General features: G+C 40.2%; 1 protein-coding gene across 3 annotated transcripts; it reads right to left on the reverse strand.

Moving 5' to 3' along the window:
- Positions 1-614: 614 nt before the first annotated feature.
- Positions 615-23,199, reverse strand: LOC136435540 (5-aminolevulinate synthase, non-specific, mitochondrial-like). 3 transcript variants are annotated; one of them, XM_066429127.1, is made up of 13 exons: positions 23,009-23,199; positions 14,762-14,943; positions 12,310-12,417; positions 12,085-12,162; positions 10,542-10,697; positions 9,772-9,991; positions 9,084-9,268; positions 8,183-8,362; positions 7,046-7,210; positions 6,092-6,231; positions 5,173-5,301; positions 4,133-4,309; positions 615-3,394 (listed from the first exon to the last, which is right to left on the reverse strand). In XM_066429127.1, the coding sequence occupies exons 2-13, from the start codon at positions 14,913-14,915 to the stop codon at positions 3,239-3,241; spliced, it is 1,848 nt and encodes a 615-aa protein (XP_066285224.1). In that variant the 5' UTR covers positions 14,916-14,943; positions 23,009-23,199; the 3' UTR covers positions 615-3,238. The 3 variants fall into 3 exon arrangements, with proteins under 3 accessions (XP_066285224.1, XP_066285223.1, XP_066285225.1); XM_066429126.1 differs by lacking the exon at positions 23,009-23,199 and adding an exon at positions 16,595-16,617; XM_066429128.1 differs by lacking the exons at positions 12,085-12,162; positions 23,009-23,199 and adding an exon at positions 16,595-16,617.

Below are 23,199 nucleotides of genomic sequence, written 5' to 3' on the forward strand. Positions count from 1 at the left end.
AGTGAGAGAGATGAGATTATTTGATCAAGATGTAACAAAAAGCTAGGAAATGACTTTTTGGCTTGACAGGACTAGGCAACTTGTATTGAAATGTAGAAATGTGTGCAATATAGTATAATGCAATTTGTAAATCACAATGTTACACATACATGTATAAGACGGACCACGTTGCTTATCCAGTAACATGCCTTGTGTTTATACGAAGTGCGATTGAATCAGGTTATTCGATTCTGGTGTGGCGGTCTTACAGTACCTGGTGGAATTTGTGAGAGTTGATGTTAAATTTGTGTACATGTGAAGAGATACGAAAATGCTAATCCATACTCAAACCAGTGTCATGTGTGTACATGTACATGTAGATAGTTACTATTGATAGCACTGGAACTACTACATGTAATACTATGAGGCAAATATAACTACTGTAGTAATAAAAGTAGCTACATACACTTCTAGGCTTTTGAGATTGTACATCATTGATGATGTAAAGCTATTACTAGCAATAGAGACCTCTGGTTGTAAAAGGAAAAGTTATAAGAGATGGTTCATGTATCTGTTAGGCCCAGATGACTACAACAATAAAACTACTTAAAGATAAACAACACGACAGACTGTAGTTTCAGTTCCACATTCCTTGTTTATTGTGATGTCAAGTTTGTAAGGGCCTGCCTTCCACAGCAGACAATTTGTCGTCACACATTCTCACAAACTCTGCTGGGAAAGCCAGCACCTCATTCACCAGCTGCAGATTCAGAAGTGACACCTGCATTTTAAGACTGTCTTTTTTCACCACCATAAATACTTTACTTTCTTTTCTCATAAAAATATTCCATTCTTTGAGAGTATTTTTTTGTGACTGGTGTTACATGATATAGTTGATATTTGTGAGGGTGACATATACACAAAACTTTGCACCAAAATATATTACCACAAACACATAAGCCTTTCTCTATACCTTCAACTTACTTTCCAAAACCTTTTCATGAACAGAAAACAGCACTTTGGGGAGTTGTTTTTCTACAAGATTTCAACCCAATGTAAGAAGTCTTCTGTGCTCATGTAAGTTTGTCGTCAAGGTCTTAACCACTAAGCTTGTGGCAGATACATGTACTTTTGTATCTGTATTACTGAGTTCCATCCAAAACAATCTTCTCCCATCTTAGTGCTCGTGCTGGTATAAGTTTTGGCACCTCAGATACAGGGCTGCTTCCAGCTTTCTTTTTTTTCCGTCCGACCCATTGTTATGGAGCCCATTTTGTTAAATCGGTCATTTTAAGCTTACGATAATACATTTTCATCAATTTCATGTCATTAAGTTCATATTTTTTGGACGAACAGGGGAAATTTTTGTGCATCGCAACAAGCAAATTTCCATCCAGGGACGGAGGGATGGGTCCTGCAAACAGCCCTGATCAGACGACACAACCTGCTGACAATGTCATGTATGGATGAACCAGGCATCTCAAATAATGGTGAAAAACGTACTGCAAAATTGACTTTCTTTGACCAATGATGTTGGCACTACACCATGTGCAGCTAACTGCTTTCTTCGTAACTGTGTTTTCCTCTTCGCAACGATGTTACCAACAGAATAATCCCATGTGCAACAGACAGGTCTTTGCCGCATCCTCAAAGGAATGTGAAACCGTTCCTTGCTTTGCGTCTGTCTGCGTAAATTCTTCCTCGTGGAGCATACAGGCAGAAAGGGGTTTGCAAATAATCAAAGTCAGTTCTGCTGAATTTCTTGACTTCAATGAGGTTTGAAGCAGATACGAAGGCTGGAATTTTGCTTCATAATTGTTTGCCAGGAGATGTTAAAACCCTTTGAAACCCCTACTTTCTGCCTGTAGCCCCCTTGGATCTACACTGACAGGTGCATCTACAAGCTGCTGCATTCAAACAAGTTTCCTGTAAATTGCATCATATATATCACAGCTAATATTGGATTATTTGCAGTAAGGCACACGATTCAAGGTACTGTAACCAAAAATCGCAAATATTTGTCGACGAGGAGTGTTTTGTTCTATTTCGAGACAGAGGGCAGGAAGAAAGTGATGGCATATTTGATAACACAGGATCTTGTGATTGGTTGACAAAGGTGTGGCCATAATGTCCTTGATATGGTCAGATCCTCAGGTGATTGACCTTTAGCCCGCTAAGGTAGCCTTTGGCACCAAATTCGTATTGGTTGTAGTATTAGGCAGCAGGGAGAAGATTAACATGGGGCATTACATTAGCAGAAAACCTTTTTTACCAGTAACGATTCTTAGTACTGGTAGCAAGCCAAGTACTTACTAAAGGGTTTATCGGTTTTGAAGGGGGCACATCAGGAAATTTTGTTTCAAAATCTATATTCATTGCATATCATTTTGAATGTCAGGAAACAAGTTTGAATGCGGCAGCAGTTGTATCACGATCGCCTTTTTCTAGAGTAGTCCCACTCTTAAAACTGGTAGTGATGCAAGTATTCGCATCATGTTCTGGTCTACTTGCCCAAAAGCAAAGGATAGAATTCGAAAGTAAGAGAAAATTAAAATATCATGATAAAATATGTATTTTTAGCCACAGTCACCCTTGACTAATTATGCATGAAATGTCTAATGGTTCAAGCTCACTAATATACCTAGCATATGCAAATCACATGCAAATTGTAAGCAAGACAAAGTTAGAGAAAATTATAATATCACGATAAAATATTTGTTTTTAGCCACAGTCACCCTTGACTAAATATGCATAAAATGTCTAATGGCTCAGCTCGCTAAATATACACTTGGTATATTCAAATCATATGCAAATTGTAAGCAAGACAAAGTTGTCACGAATGACTTGAATCTATTTTTCCATAATTGATAGGTAAATATTCTGACATATTAATTACCAACAAGCTACTCTGGTTTTCCCAAATCACCAAGCCACCGACTAAACTTTCAAACAATACTAAGTACCCATAATCCTTTATTTTCATTGCACCTAGATTATTGTCATCCTTCGTAAGGCTGAAGCAATTAAAACAATTACTAAGTAATACCTATAATATATATAATTTTATTACAGATTCTCATAGTCATAATAACTCCTGCCACCACTAATTAAAATTCCACAAGAAGTTCCACAAAGAAGAGATAGAGAGAAATTTTCTGATATGTTAAGAGAAACATAGTAGTTAATTTGTCAGGACAGAAAAGCTATGAGGTGGGCAAGCCAATCGAGTGAGACAATCTGAAAATGGCGGGATGCGGCGCTAGGCCTGGGCCGTCACGCGGTTGTTGCTCTGAGCGAAGTCGGCGAAGTACTCCTTCTCGCGAGCGGACATGACCTCGAAGTGGATGGGCATCTTGCAGAAGTGACACTCCACGTCAGAGTGCTTCTCGAAGGTCAGGCCGTGCTCCTTCCATTCCTGTGAGGAAACAAAACATTTCTTAAGTGGACTAGACCTTCTTTCATTATCACTTAACATGTATCTATCATCAATAAAATAAGACATGTACTTCTTGCTATGTTTTTGAGGCCTGACAATTTTTTTTGCTGAAATACTTGTCAGAGATAAAGTTTAGTACTACTGTAAATGCAGAAATGTTCGCGATGAACTTTCAGCGCAAACTTAAAACCACAGTGAAACTTTTTGTCCACCTATGACTATAGCGCTACTGTTGTTTCAAACGCGAACTTAAAACCCCCACGAACACTCCATTTTTTCCATACCGCGAAATAAAAACCTAACAAACTTAAATGCATTTACAGTTACTGTCTATCTTACTATACATTTTGCAGTATAAGGAGAAAGGAGGAATTTGAAATGTTTTAAGTTCACAGTTGAACAACAGTTACCGTTGTAATATAAGGCAAGACAAAACACATGTTCATGGTGTGATGAGTGCTCACCACAAAAACCACAAACATAAAACAACTGCAAATATTGGATGCCAGACCCCCAATCTCTAAAATATCTATCGTGTGGGGATAGATATTTGAGAGATTTGGGGTCTGCAATGCAGGCTAAAACCTAATTGGCAAGGTCCACCATTTGACACAAAATGTTGAGGACCACAAACTTAGGACTCCAGGAGGAGTAGTGAAGTAATGTACTGTCACTAATGGAGATCGTTCAAATGAACAAATAACTAAATAAACAAACCTTGGCCAAGGCATCCACGAAGTACTTCATCATCTCGGGGGTGTGGTGGGGCGACGGGGCGATGCGGAGCATCTCCTCGCCACGCGGCACCGTGGGGTAGTTGATCGCTTGCACGTAGATCTTATGCTTGGTCATCATGTCATTGCACACATCCGTGTTCTTCTCTGCGTTGCCAACCTATCGAGAAGGGGAAAAAAGACATGATAGCATGAGGTGCAAACTCATTAGAGTGCATCGTTAGGGTACAGGATTATGATACATTGTTAGGGCACATAATTATGGCACATAATTAGGGTAGATGACGTACATAAGAAAGGTACATAATTTGGGTACATAATTAGGGTACATCGTTAGGGTACATGTATATCGTTAGGGTACACAATTAGGGTAGATAATTAGGGTACATTGTAAGGGTATATCATAAGGGTACATCATTTGGGTATATAATTAGGGTAGATAATTAGGGTACATTGTTGGGGTATATCGTAAGGGTACATCATTTGGGTACATAATTAGGGTACATTGTTAGGGTACATACCATTTTTCCATTCGGCAATATACTATAACTTGCATGTTCTGTATACTAGTCTTGAAGTCTGAACTTGTGCTATAGGGATTTGAATATCCATCCTTGCGAATTACTAAGTAAGACAGTCACTGCTAACAACTAAACCACAGCATCTAAAAATCATTCTAGCTCTGGGACAATGACAGCGCTGAGACGGAATTCAACCGGTTTCGACATTATTTATCTTTCTCAACCACTTTATAGAAAATAGTCATTTTTAACAACCCTTGTCCTGCTGGATTTCCAGAGCAAAAAATATACCCCCACTGCTGAAGTGCCTAGACACCTTTGAAACAAAGGTTAATAGTTTGATATTGCTCATTTTTAGTTACTTTGCTTTACAACAACCGCACAAGTGCAACGACAATTGTCAGGTCTAGCATACAGAACAAGCAAACCGACAATTGTCGGGCTCTGCAGGACTAGGGTTAACAGAACACGTTGAAGATGAGAATGTGCATGTAGAACTCACCCTGATGGGAATGATGTGGGAGGGGCAGTGGACCACGGGGAGTCCTGCGTCCATCAGCAAGGTCCGCATCAGCTTCACGGCGCGCTGGTGTCCGCGGCGCAGCTGCACACCTTCATCGCTCTTCAGAATCTGCAGTCAATGTCATTCACATAGTTATCTAATTGTTTTATTGGATGTCATTTTTCTTTATACAAATGGCCATATGTATGTCAGGATTGAGATGGTGGTCTGGCAGAATGGGCAATTCTACCGGTAGAGATCTGAGTCTCTGTTGACAGAGATGGCGACCAGTACAATAAGCAATTGTTCCAGTACAAGCGGGGAATTTAACAACTAAAAAATCCTGATTGCTGCTAGCAACCGAGAGACTTTGATTGCAATCTTTTCCGGTAGAATCGCTGATTCTGTCATATCGCAGTCTCTACCCTAACATATTCATCAAATATCCAAACTAAGCATACAATAAGACAAATCTCACAACACTACTTAAAGTATAACTGTAGAATACAATTAGATAAGTAGAAAAGGATGAACTCTTCTCTCCTCTACTCTACTCTACAAATTACTGTACATGCATTTACATTCGCATGGTTTTTATTTCGCGGTAGGGAAAAAATGGAGTGTTCGCTGTGGTTTTCAGTTCGCGTTTGAAACAATAGTAGCGCTACAGTCATAGGTGGGCAAAAAGTCTTGTGGTGGTTTTAAATTCGCGCTGAAGAGTTCACCACAAGAACTGTGAACATAAAACCACCGCAAACATTTCTGCATTTACAGTATTTGTCAGGGGCAAATGCATTCCCAGCAAGCGTATACATGGAGCTCAGTATCTACCATACTGAAGAAGCAAGTTATTTTCAAAAGCCAAAGTTAATTCTGCACGAATGTCACGCAAAGTGTCGTGCTGCGTGTTCCTACGTACCCTGACGGAAGCCAGCGCTCCAGCCAGCACCATGGGGGGTAGGGCCGTGGTGAAGATGAAGCCGGCGGCGTAGCTTCGTATCATGTCGACCAAGATGGACGATCCCGCTATGTACCCTCCTATAAGACCAAACGCCTTGCCTGCAGGAAAACATACAAGTAGATTTTAATTTGATTTCATTAGAATTGCAACAGTGCAATACACGTGGGACACAGGCAGTTATTGCTGGTGTCATGACCCACACATAATACACCCGTCTTTATACTTGGCTGGAGTGAGGAAAGTCGTGCAAAGTGCCTTTTCCCAAAGGCACAAGATCGGTGCCATCAATAGATTCGAACTCGGGACCACTGGTTTCTGGGCCGAAAACCCTGCTGTTACGCCACACGACCCCACATGTGAATGTTACTTTTCCAGCAGCGTTCTTTCAATATGGTGAAAGGATTCAACTTGGTAAGGCTGGAATCGGTAACTTTGAAATCGTAATGCATAAATTCAAGGGCTTTAATGCAATTAGATTACAGAAAGATGTTATAGATCATAAATCATATGGATTAAACTCTCTGCTGAGCAAAGAAAACTAATCACAATAACAGCTTTTAAAAATGGACTGTAGTTGGATATTTCTATTGTTAGTTGACCAAAATTGATGTTTTTAGCTATGCAATGCGTGTATGTTCTTGTTTATGAGCATTGTACATGTATCTGTATCAGACATCTATATAGCCAGTTTAATGCCATTTGGCATAACACAACAGCTTCACAGGCACGCGGTGCGGCAGCAGCTCATTATATTACACTGAACGGCCTGTCACACCTAGTCTTTGCACATCGAACATTGTACATGTACGCGTCCAGGGACACCTGAAAAACAGGTCGCAGACCTGAGTTGGGATTTCCCCTGGTAAAATGAAATAAATGATGATAATGAATTAATTCTAGATGACAGCCTACCAAGGGTCCCAGAAATGATGTCCATCTTGGGAAGGAGGCCGTCGCGATCCCCTATACCGCCCCCACGGGTACCGTACAACCCCACGGCGTGGACTTCGTCGATGAACGTGATGGCGCCGTACTTGTGTGCCACATCGCACAGCTCGTTCAGAGGGCACACGGCTCCTACGAAAACAGACAACGACACGCGGATCAATCAAACGTTCCTACACAGATTGGGACACTGGACAATAGAGAGCCCAAAACTGATGTGAAAAAAACAACATTTTCCTAGTTCTACAATGGAAATGTTTCAATGGACTCATTATTTGACAGCCTCGTAACAGTTGCAAGCAATGGCGTAGGGGGTACAGACTGTTGCCTTGCATTCGGGTCATACCAAAGAGTTGAAAAATGGTGCATACTGCTTCCTCTGCTTAGCACTCAGGACTTATAAGAAAGACCTGTTTCATGGCAGTTGAACACACTCCACTACAAGAGGTCTAGCCCCCTAATGATGCCGCCTGTGTGGCCCAAGGGCTGTAGAAGTGGAGATATGCACTGCCCCTATATCCACCGAAAGGTGTGGAAGGATTTTAGCCAATGACAGTTGTCGTGGCCTTAATTTTTTTTGCTGCTCCAATTTGCCTCTCCTGTTTTTCCCATTCAAAAAAAAAAGAAAGATTGGGTCGCTAATCCCTTTCACAAATTTTTACTCCCGATCTTACTATTTGTTCAGTTGTAAAACTCAATAGCCACCCAAATAGATTATAAAGGCCTGCACATACCTAAAAAGTGTGGTCACATTTTATATCATAAGTTATAATTTTTCATTTATTAAAACTATTTCTCAATCCATACATTGCATGGCAAAAGGTCATTTTGTTATTGAAATTATAGTCAAAGAAAGGGGTGCATTGCATAAAATGAGCCACACAAATCTGAAACTTGAATAATCCTTTAATTCTTTATGTTATGTAAACCCTTATCTTCACCAAAGGCTATTTGCAATTTTTTTTCGCTCTGTCACTCAAATTTTTTTCTGAAAAAATCAGAGAATCAACAAATAAAATTGGTGTGGCCTAATGTGCAGTGTTTTGACAGACAGTATGTACAGGAAAAAACAAACATATCTTACAACATGGAAGCAGTACTTACCATCCATGGAATGTACAGTTTCGAAGGCAACGATCTTGGGCGTGGCTGGGTCCGACTTTTTCAGCAGCTCCTCCAGGTGGATGGGGTCGTTGTGCTTGAAGATGAACTTGGGCTGGCCGCTGTTCTTTATGCCTTGGATCATGGAGGCGTGGTTCCCAGCGTCTGAGTAGATCTCACATCCTAAAAAAAAGACGGACGTAAATATCAAGTACATCACACAGATTCATTCAAGACCTATTATTCATCTGTATAGAAAACATGTTTGGTTTAAACTTTGATAAAAACTGTAATACATGACATTGCATAAGTGAATAACATATTATAGTGAATTCTCATAAAGCCACAGCAAGTAAATTTTATGGATAACATCCTCTGCAGACTTCGAATCGAAAGTGAGAGAATGAAAAAAAACAAGATGGTAAAAATAAACGTGACACTTAAATGTTCAATTTAGAGCCTATAAATACTAGTTCTGTAAAAAGAAAACTGCGAAACTATATCTTGGTAACCTTAGAATATTGAATGTAAGAACGGAAATTCTAAACATAGGCTCCCAAACAGTGAGTGGGACGAAAAATTATTTTAAGCTGGAGACAGCCCGTAATAGAACAGATAGAATTTTCCCATGCCTTGAGGCTGAACTAATGAAATGACAACAGTTCGCCAAAAATAGTTACTCAAGCAACTGGATAATATTTTGAAACAGTCAGACATTTCAGATAGCATCCGCTATCTTTCGTCAGTTACTAAGAAAAGATCTGGCAGAACCAGGTTTTGTACCAAAACTCTGAAGAGATATTTTAATGACAGCCTGAGTAGTTATATTAATGTAGGCCTGATTTCCTCTCAAAGCCATAGAGGCAGCACATGTAACTCATCAATTCATTTTGTCCAGCCTTACCAGGTAAAGCCCTGGCCAGGGTGAAGAGAGTGGAGTCATTAGCGACGTAGCACGACGTGAACAGTAGCGCAGCCTCCTTCTGGTGCAGGTCCGCTAGCTCGTTTTCCAGGTCCACGTGGTACATGCTGGTGCCCGAGATGTTCCTGGTCCCGCCGGCGCCCGCACCGCGCCGGTTCACCGTGTCGCTGTGAAAGTACGACATGACCGTTTAAACTCTTTGTTTAAGGCATTGTGTGCGCAAATTGTAACACTGGTTAATGGTTACTACATTTATGTTAGTGCTACGTACCTGAACTGCGGAACCAAACTGGACTAAGAAAAACTTAACGTTAGGAACCAAGTCCAAACTGGCAAAAATGTATCTCTCGCTTATATTCTCGTTTTTGTTCTAAACCATCTAAAATCTTCCATAGATCGTGAAACATGCACTAGAAAAAGATTGAAACATTGCTGTTTTTGTGTTTATGACTGAGCTTTGTATTCAACACTGACTGTATATAATTTTGCATGTATATTTTTCAACTTGTACGTCAACTTTATTGCATATGCCATGGCCTCAGGTCCGGATTTACAAGTCAATGCTTGTCAAAGGATGTTCCCCCCATCCAGGGTAAGGGAGCACAAGGTCAGGCCATGGGGGGTGCAGCGCCCCTGTTACATTGTTCAGATAAACCCCTGATGTACTTACACAATGGTCTCCACCACTTTAGGGTGCCTTCTCATGCCCAGGTAGTCGTTACTGCACCAGACAGACACGTCCTCCCCGGGCTGACACCCCTCGCTGTAGTTCTCGGCGAACGGGAACGGAGCGCGGCGGTTCACGCGCTTGAACACGCGGTAGGTGTGGTCCTTCTTCTTCCTGTCAACTTCCCCCTGGAGGAACTTGTCGTAGTTAAACGTTCCGTCGCCTAAAAAAACATAAGATAAATCTGTAAGATTCACCAATTTGATATGAAAATTACGCTACTGAGTCTGAATGAATCTTTTCTTATCACAGGATGAAGCAAAAAATAACTGCAATAGACTGAAAGTTGATGAGTCTGAATCTCCTCATTAAAAGCAAGAAGTAGTGGTAAGAGCATCCTGTGTAACAAAAATAGATGTATTGTATTCTGAACTGAATACAGTAGACTGACTCTGAATGAATTTTTTTCATCACAGGATGAACGAAAAACATATCTGCAGTAGGCTACAAGTTAATGAGTCTGAATCTCCTCGTTAAAAGCAAGAAGTAGTGGTAAGAGCATCCTGTGTGACAAAAATAGGAATAAAAATACAGTATGTGGAATCATCTACGTCATCACGTTACATAAGGCCACTGCACCTTAACAGTGCAGATTTTTAATAACTATAAAAACTATTGAAATATGGGGTGATCACATGAACAATAATGCCATTTCAAAAATTTCACCAAAATGAACACCAAAAAATTAATATCTGTTGGAAGAGATGTCGAACCTTTGAGAGGGCCCCGGGGCACGGCGGCTTTCTTGGTTGACACCTTCTTGTTGGTCGCAGGTGGCGGCACGTCCGTTGCCGTGGGAACCGCCGCAGGCAGCGAGGAAGCAGACTCTGCCATTTGGCGCATGACCTCGCCGGAGAAAGGGCATTTCTCTGAAATTAAACAAAGGCCATTACGGCTTACTGTAACCCGATAGCATCCTTACACAAGGTTCTGTTGGTAAGATTTCTAGCATATTGAATATATTTTCCCTATCAAAAAATACCACAATCTTAAAAATTAATAATATTACTGAAATTAAAAGATGCAATTGAGATCAATTTATTTGAGCCGATACACATTTCTACTATAATAGTAAACGATATCAACATGTAGTATAAGACACAAAATGCCAAACAAGGTGCAAAAATATTTTACGGTAAGGAATATCCAAAATATGATGGCATCAAAGAACTTTCTCCTTTTCATAAATATAAGATCTTGTCTTGTATTGCTCGTAAAAAACACCAGCTTTCAACAACCAGCATCTTTCCTCATTCATACAAACATGTTTAAATCTGAATGTAATTTTGACCTTATGACAGAGAAGTCAATACGAATCTCTTAATGTTGTCCTAATCACGAAAAAGGGGTGCTTTAACACCATTTACCACTTTGCTGACTCACATTTTTAGTACCTTTGGGAAAGCTTTAATCTTCTTTGAGAATTCTACGGAGATTTTCCCCACGCAATGCTGTTTTAACTTCTAAAGCAAATATTTCGGTAGGACACTGAAATGCCCTTGAGAAAAAGTTGCATTTTTGACTTTGTTTTTGTTTCCTAAATAGGACTCTGGGATACAAGAGCATCCATTATGTCTATGCACCCTTGAAAAGTCTGGTGAAAATCATGTTACAATTCCCTAGCCTCCAGTGGTCTGTTAACCCCCATGCACACCCCTACAAGTCTAGATAATTCTCAGGGGTAACAGAATTAATGGTTATCTTTCTGGGAATTTTACCAGCTGTGACTCTGTGACAGTTCCTTTAGCATTAGCAATAATTGCAAATCAAACAGGAGTAACGAACCAATTTCTTACTTCTTCTTCACTAATAATAAAACTCTAAAATATATAATTTATGATCCCTCTATATTTCCTTTCGAATCCGCTTTCAAGTTTGGATGATGTAGAGGTCACGCTTAAGTGATGGTCTGTTAGCGTAACGTGAAATGTCAAACTAACAGTGCTATATGGCATGACATTTCACGCTTCCTGTTGGGGTTATAGCTTGGTAAGTTTCTGTTACAATCAATTCAAGCAGGACTCAATTGTTTTAGTTTTCAGAACTTTCAGTGTAGGACTTTACCTTGTTTTTTTGGGACAACGTTGGTGAATTTTTGTGATGAGATTGGTTTAGTTTATATCTTAAAACTTTTTTTTTCACAAGGTTTATGCTTGTACATTTTGGTGCCATGTCTTTTCGCTTTTACAGACCCCCCCCCCCACCACCATGGGCATGACTTTCGCCAAAAAAAGCGTAGCACTAATCACGACATACCAGGGATGGTGTCCCCTTGCGGCTGATTGGCTACGGACAGGTCAGCCATCTTCAGGGTCGCGTCAGAATTGGGGCCATCTAAACAAAGTAGTCACAGAAATCTCTCTACCTAATCAAATGTCAACTTTTTATGTTGTTACCACTCAAAGTCAAAAGCATTGTTATGCTCGTTTTATTAAAAATTCAGAAGATAGCCTCCAAATCTGGACAAAAATTTATGCCGACCTTGCTCCTTGGTGTGGATGTCCTCGGTGGTGGCAGGGTTGACCTCCCTGATGCACTTGGTGCCTGCCAGGAAGGGACACTTGCTGGGACTTCCGTCGCTCTCAGTGCCTGTTGAAAAAACAGAACAGGACATTATTAACATTTTGTGTTTCATTAGCACGTTTTTTTCTTCACTGAGCTGAAGACATTTGCTAGTAGTTATTTGAGAGCCTCAGAAGATCTTTAAATGTTTGACTCTGAAAAGACTTGAGTTACACTATGATTCACTGAAATGCAAATAGGGACACCAGCATGGCCGCGAGCACAGAAATTAAAATGCCCTATAAATAAGGTGGAGTGCAAACTGTCAAGCAATTCTCAGATGAGCAGGATACCTGGATATATGTCACGAGTAAACACATAAAGGTGACATCAAATCCTATGGCATAACATACGTACAAAAACGGTACAAATTTGTAAGACCAAACTTCTTGGAAGTGTCTTGTACACTAAGATGTAAATGTACCTAGCAGTCGCTCTGACATAAGCTGTACACATTTACATAACTCTTTGTAAATCGTAGGGAATCGCATCCAAATGTCAAAACCATTAGAGGCAAGACATCATCTTTGCAAGTTATCTCGTATTACTGACTGTGTCTACACAGCAAACAGTTATGGCGTACAGTAACGGCATTATCGGATTGAGAAAAGGACTGTTGCCGGTAAGCCCCCGCCGTAAACCCATTAGTGTACGCCTGCACGGATTTCGGACCCGACTTACAGGTTACCGCTTTGGAAGAGAAACAAGGCGACATTTGCGCGTAGCCCGTGTCATGTTGACCAGCGGGCGTCACATCGACAGGAAATGTCAATTGATGTTAATCAGGTTTTTGTCGAACCTTCTAGCGACCAAACTGTATTTGGTCATCTTATACTTAGCAAGTCCATACCGTAAAAATTACGCTCTACATCAAATTGTCTACATTTTACAGGATACGACCTGTGATGGCAAATTTTAGCAAACAATTTCGGACATATTCAATTCAGCAGCTTTAGCACTGCATTTCAGGCTGTGATGCTTGGCTGTTATGATGTATGGTAAAAGTACTATTGTACACTAGTAGTCAGCACATTCTTGAAATTTAAGTCTCAGAAAAAGCAAAAAAACCTTTGCTGCACTTTGATGTATTACATGTGCTTGTTCAAAATTTAGAAGTTAGCTATAGAATAACAGATTGTACTCTGGTTAAAAACTTAAATTAATAAATTGAACTTGAAATTCTTTTTGAGACAGTAGGGATTGTAACAGCTGGTTTGTAATTACATTTTGCAGACATTTTACTTTATTTTATGTTGTGCACCCAAAATTACTGTTGTGCACCTAATATTTTGCGTGCACAACAGTACACCTATTCCCAAAAATGAATTTCGAGCCATTTAAACCATTTAAACCATTTTTAAGGTTTCAGAAAAAGAAAATACAAAGAACTTTACATGCTTTGGTAGTCACATACTACAGAGAACAGTTGAAAGAGTATTTCCAACCCATTAAGTCATGACACAAATGTGCCCCAGATAGAAAATCAAAGACTACATGTAATAAACTGGAAGAAATGAGAAACTCTAGACTTTGATTTACTCCAAGATGCAGTGGTGTATACTTCCTTTAAAGCAATTCATAGCTTTTAACCTATAGTCGTGAGTACTAGTTTTAAAATCCTTTACTTCATATGAAATAGGTAGCCTGGAATCCAGGATTTTCTTGCTTTTGTTTGCTAAAGCATTCACGACATGTCATTGACAGCTGCGCAGAAAAATGGTTGAAGCTGGACATAACTAGATTTCAGGCTACATACAAACAATAATACAGTTCAACAAATGCCATTCTCAACAGCATGTCCAAGATGTAGGAAATTTTGAATTTTGAAAAGACGCTGAAAGCTGACTTTCATCAAAACATTTTGCTACTCAAAAAGATGCAAACAGGATGTAATACATCTACGAGCAATAATAGGCTTGCCGAAGGCTACAAAAATTAACCCCCACTCCGGATCCCTCTAAGTCTAAATGGCAACTTTAACGTCATTAATGCAGACAGCTAAGCCATGCGCTGTGCGCGAGAAGCAACACGTAAACCATCGTTATAACAAGGCAACCTGACCTCATATACTGGACAAATGAATAGCGAAAATCCTTTTATGGCTCTGACAATTAAATGGGATTAAAGACGTGCGTTTCTCAAATGTGATCAGGAGAAGATACTGGACCTACGTGTGACGGGGCAAACTAGCGTTTCATCTGTCTCCTCTGAACACAGGAACACAGAGAAACACAGCAACCATTAAAACATATTCAGTGAAGAATAGCCAAAAAACAGGACTTAGTCAGATTTTTTTCTCCATTTTTATCATGCTTGTGTGGTCAAATGGTAGCTAAGAAAAATCAAGAAAGGTGATAGATAGATGACTTACCTCCGGAACTGGCGGATGAAATATGGCGAGCCATCACGTCTCCCATGATCGGGCACTTCTCGGCGTACGGAACCAGGGACGCTCCCGCCCGCCGCACGAAACTGACGGGGAGCCGCGTCAGGAAGGGACACCGGAGCGCTGTCATTCCGGCCATGGTGCAGGTCCGCAGGATGAGTCCTCGGCTGCGTACAAACAGGGAGAACACCATCGTTAATGTCCGGCCTCTTTCACGAGACAATTACGACGTTAGGAGCCGAGGCAGAGGCAGAACGTTAAGGCACTACTGAAGCTTTTCCGCTATGGCAGAATGTCATGACACGGTACTAACGCGGATCAATCCAACCAACTGCTTTCCTCCTTGATGTGTTGCCATGGCGACGGGTTTTCAGTCCATAACCCGATCGTCACCGTCATGTCGTTTGCTGCGAGCTGATTCGCTCTGGTCATTACCATTATATAATTGAGGCTATGCATGGGGAAGTTGACACACAGCATACTCTGCAATGATTTTAATGTCTTCATACATATATAGACAGTGATAAAGAGCACTATAAATATCAAATCTTGATAACTCTATTGTGATACGAATGGCAAGGGAGCAAAAATACATCATGATGATAAAAAATATCCTTTAACACATTCTATAATTATCTATTGTAGTAGATTAAAATCATTAATGCTACTTACTTTTACTTAAAGTAAGTAGCATTAATGATTTTAATCTACTGTAAATGCATTTAAGTTTGTGTGGTTCTTATTTCGCACTAAGGCGAAAATGGAGTGTTCAAGGTGGGTTTTAAGTTCGCGGCAGCGCTATAGTCACATATTGCTACAGTATCAGACAAAAATGTTTGTGGTGGTTTTAAGTTTGCGGTGAAATGGTCGCCGTGTAAACTGTAAACATAAAACCATTTCTGCATTTACAGCAATTTAATATTTATTTTTCTATTTCGCAGTTTGTAGTTGATCATACAAAATCCGCTGTATTTTTTGCTGTCTTAATCAAGCTTCCATATCAGCCATATGGCGTAACACACCAGCTCGTTGGAGGCAATCTTGGCAAAACGCAGTTAGCAAACCAGTGCATGTGAACACAAAGCGACTCGAAATTCGTTTTGCTACCAGGTTTATAACACCAAACATTGTGGCTTGTTCATTTATGTCCGCCATTAAAAAAGAAAATGTGTTTGAAATGGTCGCTAAGAGGCTGGCAAACAACAAATGAAAATTACTTTGGTAGAAAATTAAATTTGAATGTTGTGAGAGTGAACACTGCCGGAAAGACCTTCATGTAGGGCCCTAGCACTTCAATTAATTTTTTTTCTCTTTTTGTACCGGCAATATAATAGAAGTTGTATCTTGAGGGCATTATAGAAAGGCTATTTAACAGGTGTAGATTTAGAGCTTGTATATGAAACACATCAGCAATGGCTTGGTTAGAGTCTTAGACTGTATGAAATGAAAAAAAACTTCAGAACATTATTCTTATTATCATAAACAAACAAAAAACACAAAACGGCTGCCAACGTAGCAAAATTAGGAGAGCATTTTATCGACAATTCTGGTAAGATATAGCAAAATTACATAAAACAGTATTTATTTATTTTCCATTTTTAATCTTTAGGGTGGTCTCTTCAGTTACTACAGTTTTATACTTTTTTTCTAAAGTATAGGAATAAGCTAGGAGGTTAAATATATCTAACCTCCTTGGAATAAGCAATTCAAAGCTTTATAAATGTTTTGCTACACTAACAGATGAGATATAGAAAACAACCAAAAATTTCTGAATCATGAAACTAGCACACAAGGACAGGTAGAAAAGACAAGACTTACTAGTACATGAAAGAACCCAAAATTCGTCCACCAATATAATCCTCAGCAGTCAGCTACTTGGTCCCAAACATCCCTTTCTACAAAGGCACACTAGACCACTGAAATGTGAAGACGCTTTACCCCTTCTAAGACTAAAAGTAGTTTCAAGTAGACGTCTTGAATGCGCCCTAGAGCATAGAGCGGCAAATAACACAGAGAGTCTTGATACAAAACAAATGATTCTCCTTCCGCTGTTTTAGCAGCAAATGGACCACCACAGTACTTATTCTTCAAGCTAAGTTGATTTTTTATGCTTGATATCCTCTGTAGACCAAAAAAAAAAAATTCTTAATTTCAAACCCAACCGGAATCAACATAGAACTAAACAAGAAAATTATAAGAAACAGAAAAAAAGAGGAAAATATAATTGAAAGGCAAGTTCCTGAGTGGAAAAATCATAAAGATAAAAGCAACCGTAACACGATAGTAGTTACCCCAGTAGTCGAGCGAACATTCAGAAAGGCCCTTGAAACTCCGGTATGTAATTACAGGACCAATTGTTAAGCAACCAGAAATAACACCTTGAACACTTCAATACATTAAGGGCATTACTAAGGAATTTTCCTTTCAAATCAAGACCCTTCTATGCCTTACGATGCATGAGGAGATTGGAGCCCTTCGGTACAAACCTTAAGTAGCCTTCCTTTCGAGTGGAAAAGTCTCAGATTTTTCCTTTGCCGTGTTCCCTAAGAAATAAGGAAAGGATGACTGGCAAAGCCTATAGTTGCCTACGTGACAAGTAGCACATCTACATAATGGTGTTACAAGTACACTAGTCAGACACCCCAGGGGCTGGGTCAAGTCAAGGTCGCAGAACACAGTATTTCTCCACGACCTCCGGGGTCCATGACCCAGTACAAAATGTAGTGCAGCCAAAACTCTTGAAGACTAAGTAGAAAGTCGCATGTGAGAGGCATCCATGTGTAAACTGTGCTGTGTAGACAAGTGTAGAAATATAGACTGTAGGGTTTGAATGGTGGACCTTTTCCGCTTTGTGTATAAATGCGCCTTCTTATGCAGCTGCCTCTTGGCTCCAGTTGAGTGACCTCTCGCAGAGCACTGTTTCAAAGTGGGCGTGAGGAGCCGATACACCGACAGAATTTTTTGGTTTTTGAGTTATTTGTAGGTTGTATCCCCTTAACTTAAACATACTCGTTTTTCGTATTTCTCAAGTGCACCGCACTTTAATTTTTACCGCGTCAAAGACAGTCACCTTGTGGCCCTTAACTATAGAAATCCCCATAGGCCGAAAACTGTGTTCTGCTACCTCAATAGCTGGCGAAGATGAAAGAACTCCTAACAGCATCAGTCCTCCTTTTCATTCAAGTTACTCAGTATCATGTTGCCTACTATTTTTTCAAGACAACTGCAAACAAAGCTTAAAATACCGCATCTGCACTCTACACGTTAAATTTGAGGATTGCAGGTAAAAGTAGGAAGGACTTGCTTTGGATTTTTGCCGGCTCAAAAAATCTAAGCCTTGTGTTTTGCATTTAGTTATGAAGCACTTGAAATCTGTGGGTTCTTTTTCTGTCAAGAGTCGGTCGTCACAGCCACCAAGGGCATAACAACCTTCCCTCTAAATACATTGTATATTCATGAATGTTAATGACAAAATCTATCCTGTTCTCGTCGCAGATTTTGACAAATGGTATTGACAGCAAACTTAATCCGGTGACATTAATCAGAAAGAAACAAAACAATAGCAGCATCTGATCTCAAAATATAAGTAGATACAAATGAAAAACAACACAAAACAGTCGTTTTGGATTCTACAAATGCTTCATATTCAAAATCATCAAAACTATTGATAGTAGGATCTACAGGGAAATGCTTCAATAGCAGGGGAGCTAATTACAATCACACAATTTGGTTGGTTCACTATGTAAGCATACATCTACATTATGATTTCTAAAAATATCATTTAAATTTAGAGACAAATTTTCTTTCTTACCTTAGACATGGTAGGGCCATTATTCTGAAAAGAAGCCCTCATACGCAAACGTAGGCTCTAAGTGCTGGCTATTCTACTGTCATATAATGATGTTGGATAATCCTCTCTCATGAATTCTTTGATGGTCCTAGCTGGACGTCACAAGCTGACGTCACTGATATGTAAGTCCTCCATATGGTTCTGACATGTCCTTTATGGTAAATTTGCATATGCAGGATGTTTGTCAGTGGATGTTTGCATTCTGTACCTAGCCACCTTTACTCAGCACAAGGTTTGGTTGATCGGACATTACATGTGCGTGTGCGGCACTGAATTCTTTACCAAGGCCAAGGTCTTTGTATCAGAAGAATGTTATCTGTAAATGCGTCAAACTTTGAAATGTTCTGATGAAAAGTTGGAGGACAAAGAGAAACAATCAGACTGATAATGTGAAGACTCTGAAGACTACATCATAGCCTGATTGTCATCCTAATTAGTTCTAGGAGACCCTAACTACAAACTAACTAAAAATCAGGTACTGTCACAAGTCTATGAAAATCTAAAAAATCAAATAGCTCCACTTGTAGCTCAAACACACACAGGACACAATGCGTAGTTTTCCCTAACTAGCCAAATAGTTCATAAACTACAGTACCGCGGTATAAGACTATGACAGACAAACACAGATATAGATGACCTGCAATTCACCCCAACCTTGCTAGGGGGCACTGCTGTTCAGGCCAGGTGATGTAACACATATCTGTTGTGTAAATAGCTATAAATAGCATATCAACCTCCAGCAAAGGGGTAATGTTACATGTACCACCCACCATTGTCTGCTGGCAAAAGGATAACTCAAAAGTTACTATTTGAATCTCACTAGTTTCCTTGCACATACAGGGCACATGTACATGTATAGCCTGGTTTCAACCAAGCCCCTTGTCCGCCCGCCGCCTGTAACGGCTATCCACCCGCGGGTAGGGGAGAGAAACCCCCGGACAGCTGGAGTTTGCGTTATACAGACTAGTACATGTAGGTCCTATAAGAAAATTCAAGACATCGTTGCTGCAATATTGTTTTTGTTATCCCTGTGCATTCGTTTTATCTCTTCATTTCCACGGGTCTCAAAGGTCCACCTTCTATGCAAACATCCTAATCGCGAAAACGCATCTGATTTCACACACTTATTAACTACAAGCTAACAGCAAATGTTCACGTCAGGACAGATGTACAGGCATTGATGGTAAAAAGTAGGTAAAGCAGTCGAACCTCAGACTGAGGACGAAACATGACGCTTTTTCGTTAGCTATTGATAATACAGTACTGTGAATCTGCGATAGATACAAATCTTTAATCAGACGGACTGGGTTTCTTGGAAAGAAACTGCAAAATACTCTGATGTGGGTATTCCTTAGTAACATGTTACCAAGGTACTGTAGGAGCATCCTCATTAGATAGCTTTAAACAGTTGCTTGCTGCAGCTAGATGTGCAAAGGTTAGGTGTTCAGAGTAATATAACCAGCTGCTGCCGCACCGCGTGCCTGCAAAGCTGATGTGTTACACTAAAGGGCGGCTATATTATATAGATACACATATATAATTTTTCCATGATTAATTCAAGTAAGCTCACAAGCTCAGAGTTTGTCAATTCTAGAAGAAACTGAGGGCAAAATGTCCATAGAACTGTTGTAGGTGGAACTCCCTGTCATCAGGTCCTAGGTGCATTTTCATCAGAATTTTTAAACAATGCTTGGAGTTACAGTCAAACCTGTACAAGTCACCACCTCTACATAAGGACCACCTGGACAATGTGACTACTTTTTCCCATTGACACAATCATTAAGAATCCTGTCTATAATGCCCACCTGTCCACACAGACCAGATTTTATTTGTCCCCTGAGTAAGAAGTCTTCTTGGGCAGTTTTGACTGTAACTGAAATGTAAATGTCAGATGTGACGAAACCCTGTAATATACACAACCATTGTCATGTGTCCACAACAAATCCGCTATGTTACCCATTTAACCGGTTATACTGGTTGAACAATACAATTGTACAGGTGTCAAGACAAACTGACAAAACTTACCAACTTGTTAACAGATGCATGTTGGCTGCTTTTATCAGTTGGTCCAGACTACCTGTAACTTCAGATGAGCCCAAAAGACACCTTAGTCCTTACTAGTCAATGACAGTGCTGTAACTACTACATGCACATCCCTTCATTCTCACAGAGATTTTAATTCTAAATCACCCCATTGGCCGTCCTTGTCAAGGCAGCCTGTGTCTAAGAATAGTCCAAAATTTACCTTACCCATCATGCATTATATGTGATAACACCATAGATAAAGCCCTGATTGGACAAACCATTAATTTGATTAAATAAACTATCTGTCATGATTCGCTGATTTCATCAGCAGGTATAAGCGTAAGCGTGTGTCAGTCAACCATTAACTCTAGATCTGTCTCTTCCGAACATATCATCATATTCAGGAACATTCTTAATTTTCTAGACAAAAGACTTGAAACCGTAACCTGGGGCCTACCCTGGGAGCGGCGCCCATACTAGGACCGGGCTGCTAGTGATTCCCTTCGACGGCCCAAGACAGTCAGCCCGCCCGATCTTAATCAACGCTCCAGGGAGTTGTAGCCCGGGGAAGTGGACCGCACCCCTTTACCTTGTTGGTAGGGCCGGCCAAATCTCGAGCTAAAAACTCCCCCGGTGCACTAATTACGGTATCAGCGGGCTTGGAGCTCTGGGCCGCCGAAGGAACCGGCTAAAAGGCCCGATAAAGAGTCTGGTTCCCAGGGTACCAGGGGCTAGCCTCCGTTGCAGACTCTGAAGCGGCTTTTTGGGGGGCTAAATAATACACTTTTTGCAGCCACCCCGTAACTATCAGCCATCCTGTAACCAGCAGCCGCCTGCTGGTTACAGGATGGCTGATAGTTACGGGGTGGCTGCAAAAAGTGTATTATTTAGCCCCCCAAAAAGCCGCTTCAGAGTCTGCAACGGAGGCTAACCAGGGGCCTAGTCATGACTTTTATTTCCTTGACTGGTTTTTACATACTAACTTTTGCATCCGGCTACCCCTCGTTTCCTCTCCAAGTAGATGTTGGAAGGCAAAATCCTAGCTCTTTGCTTTTGTTACAAAAGTTCAGGTCGTCATACGAGGTGCCATTCACAATGTCTAACCATGCATTTCTATCAAGCTACATGTTACAAAATGTCCCAAGTAAAAACTTGTTACACAATTGTAACGTTTTGCTAAGTTAGCAAAACGTTACAATTGTGCCTTCCAACATCTGCTTAGAGATAATTTATCCAAGGTTGGCACCCACGTATAGTATAGAGAGCGATACTGGAATTTCATACTGAGGACCTACACCCTATGACGTCTGTATCTAGACTTTTTTCTCCATTATTCACAATCCTAGTTTAAACACTTGTCGCACAGAATCACTGTTCCTAAGAAACACAAATACCCTTATTGTTGATTTCTGGGAAGCATTAGCTACACTTCCTGTACAAATGCTTAGCAGTGCCTGGCACCAACCCAGCAATGAGTAGGCACTCTACAACAGGGAAGTCAAGCAAAAGAAAAAGGTTGGCAATGCTCAAAACCTTTATTCACATGTTTATACTCCAATTACTAAGCTAGTTGCCTAGCATGGTATCATTACTGAAAACAAATACACAGGTGTTAGTAAAACGTCATCTTTTGGCATCTTTTGTGTAAATACACATAAGTGGGTATGAGTACTAGTAGGCACTTAATAACAGGGAAGTCAAGCAAAAGAAAAAGGTTGACAAATACTCAAAATATTCACAGGTATGTACTCCAATTACTAAGCTAGCATGGTAACGATACTGAAAACAATTACACAGGTTTTAACAAAACGTCATCTTATGTCATCGTTTATGTAAATACACATAATATAAGTGGGTGTGTCCCAAACCAGGTGAGAGTTACGTCATATATTCCCATATATTTCATAATCATTCATAGCTAAACACTAAAAAAAAGCATACTCTAATAAATCGTAGTTTACACTTTCCTCTTGAAACGTTAACTCGATACATAAGAATTAAACAGATTAAAAATCGTCCAATCAAAAGTTAAAGGCGGTGGACGTCATAGGGGTTTCTAGAAGTGACCGAGAGGTCACCTAGTTTCAGGGACAGGCTATGTGTCTAAAGCAACTGTTGCTGAAATCAACATATTTTCTACGATATTCCCTTTTATAAAGAATACCAGGTTGTCTAGGATACGTGACAATTTGACCAGTGTTGTACTTTTGTCTGAAGGACTCTATCTTGTTATGGCAATGTACGACAAAAGAATCTGTACAAAATTATAAAACTGAACACAACATACGACCCCAGGCGGGTCGTTTCGCAAGCAAGTCGTCGCAAAAGCAGCTAAAAATCGGTAAATTCAGACTTACCTTGGATAATACAAAGGTCTTTTGGTAAGCAACTTCACACTTTATCTCTTCAGAGATGCGTCAGGGTCACTTGGTGCCGATTTTGGGCGTGAATCGGTGAAAATCGGGAGTTTTTCCTCTCCGTTGTCCTTCCCTGAGGACGAACGAGTTGTACAACAGGCTTGGTTGACGTGACTGACGTCACGTCCGCC

This window comes from Branchiostoma lanceolatum, chromosome 5, assembly GCF_035083965.1.
Source record: "Branchiostoma lanceolatum isolate klBraLanc5 chromosome 5, klBraLanc5.hap2, whole genome shotgun sequence".
Lineage (NCBI taxonomy): Eukaryota > Metazoa > Chordata > Leptocardii > Amphioxiformes > Branchiostomatidae > Branchiostoma > Branchiostoma lanceolatum.

Coding starts and splice junctions, on each gene's coding strand:
- LOC136435540 (XM_066429126.1), bottom strand. Junction 12,418..14,761: donor TTCATCCGCCAGTTCCGGAG/GTAAGTCATCTA, acceptor TTTTTTCAACAG/GCACTGAGAGCGACGGAAGT. Junction 4,310..5,172: donor CCCACATCATTCCCATCAGG/GTGAGTTCTACA, acceptor CCTTCTCGATAG/GTTGGCAACGCAGAGAAGAA.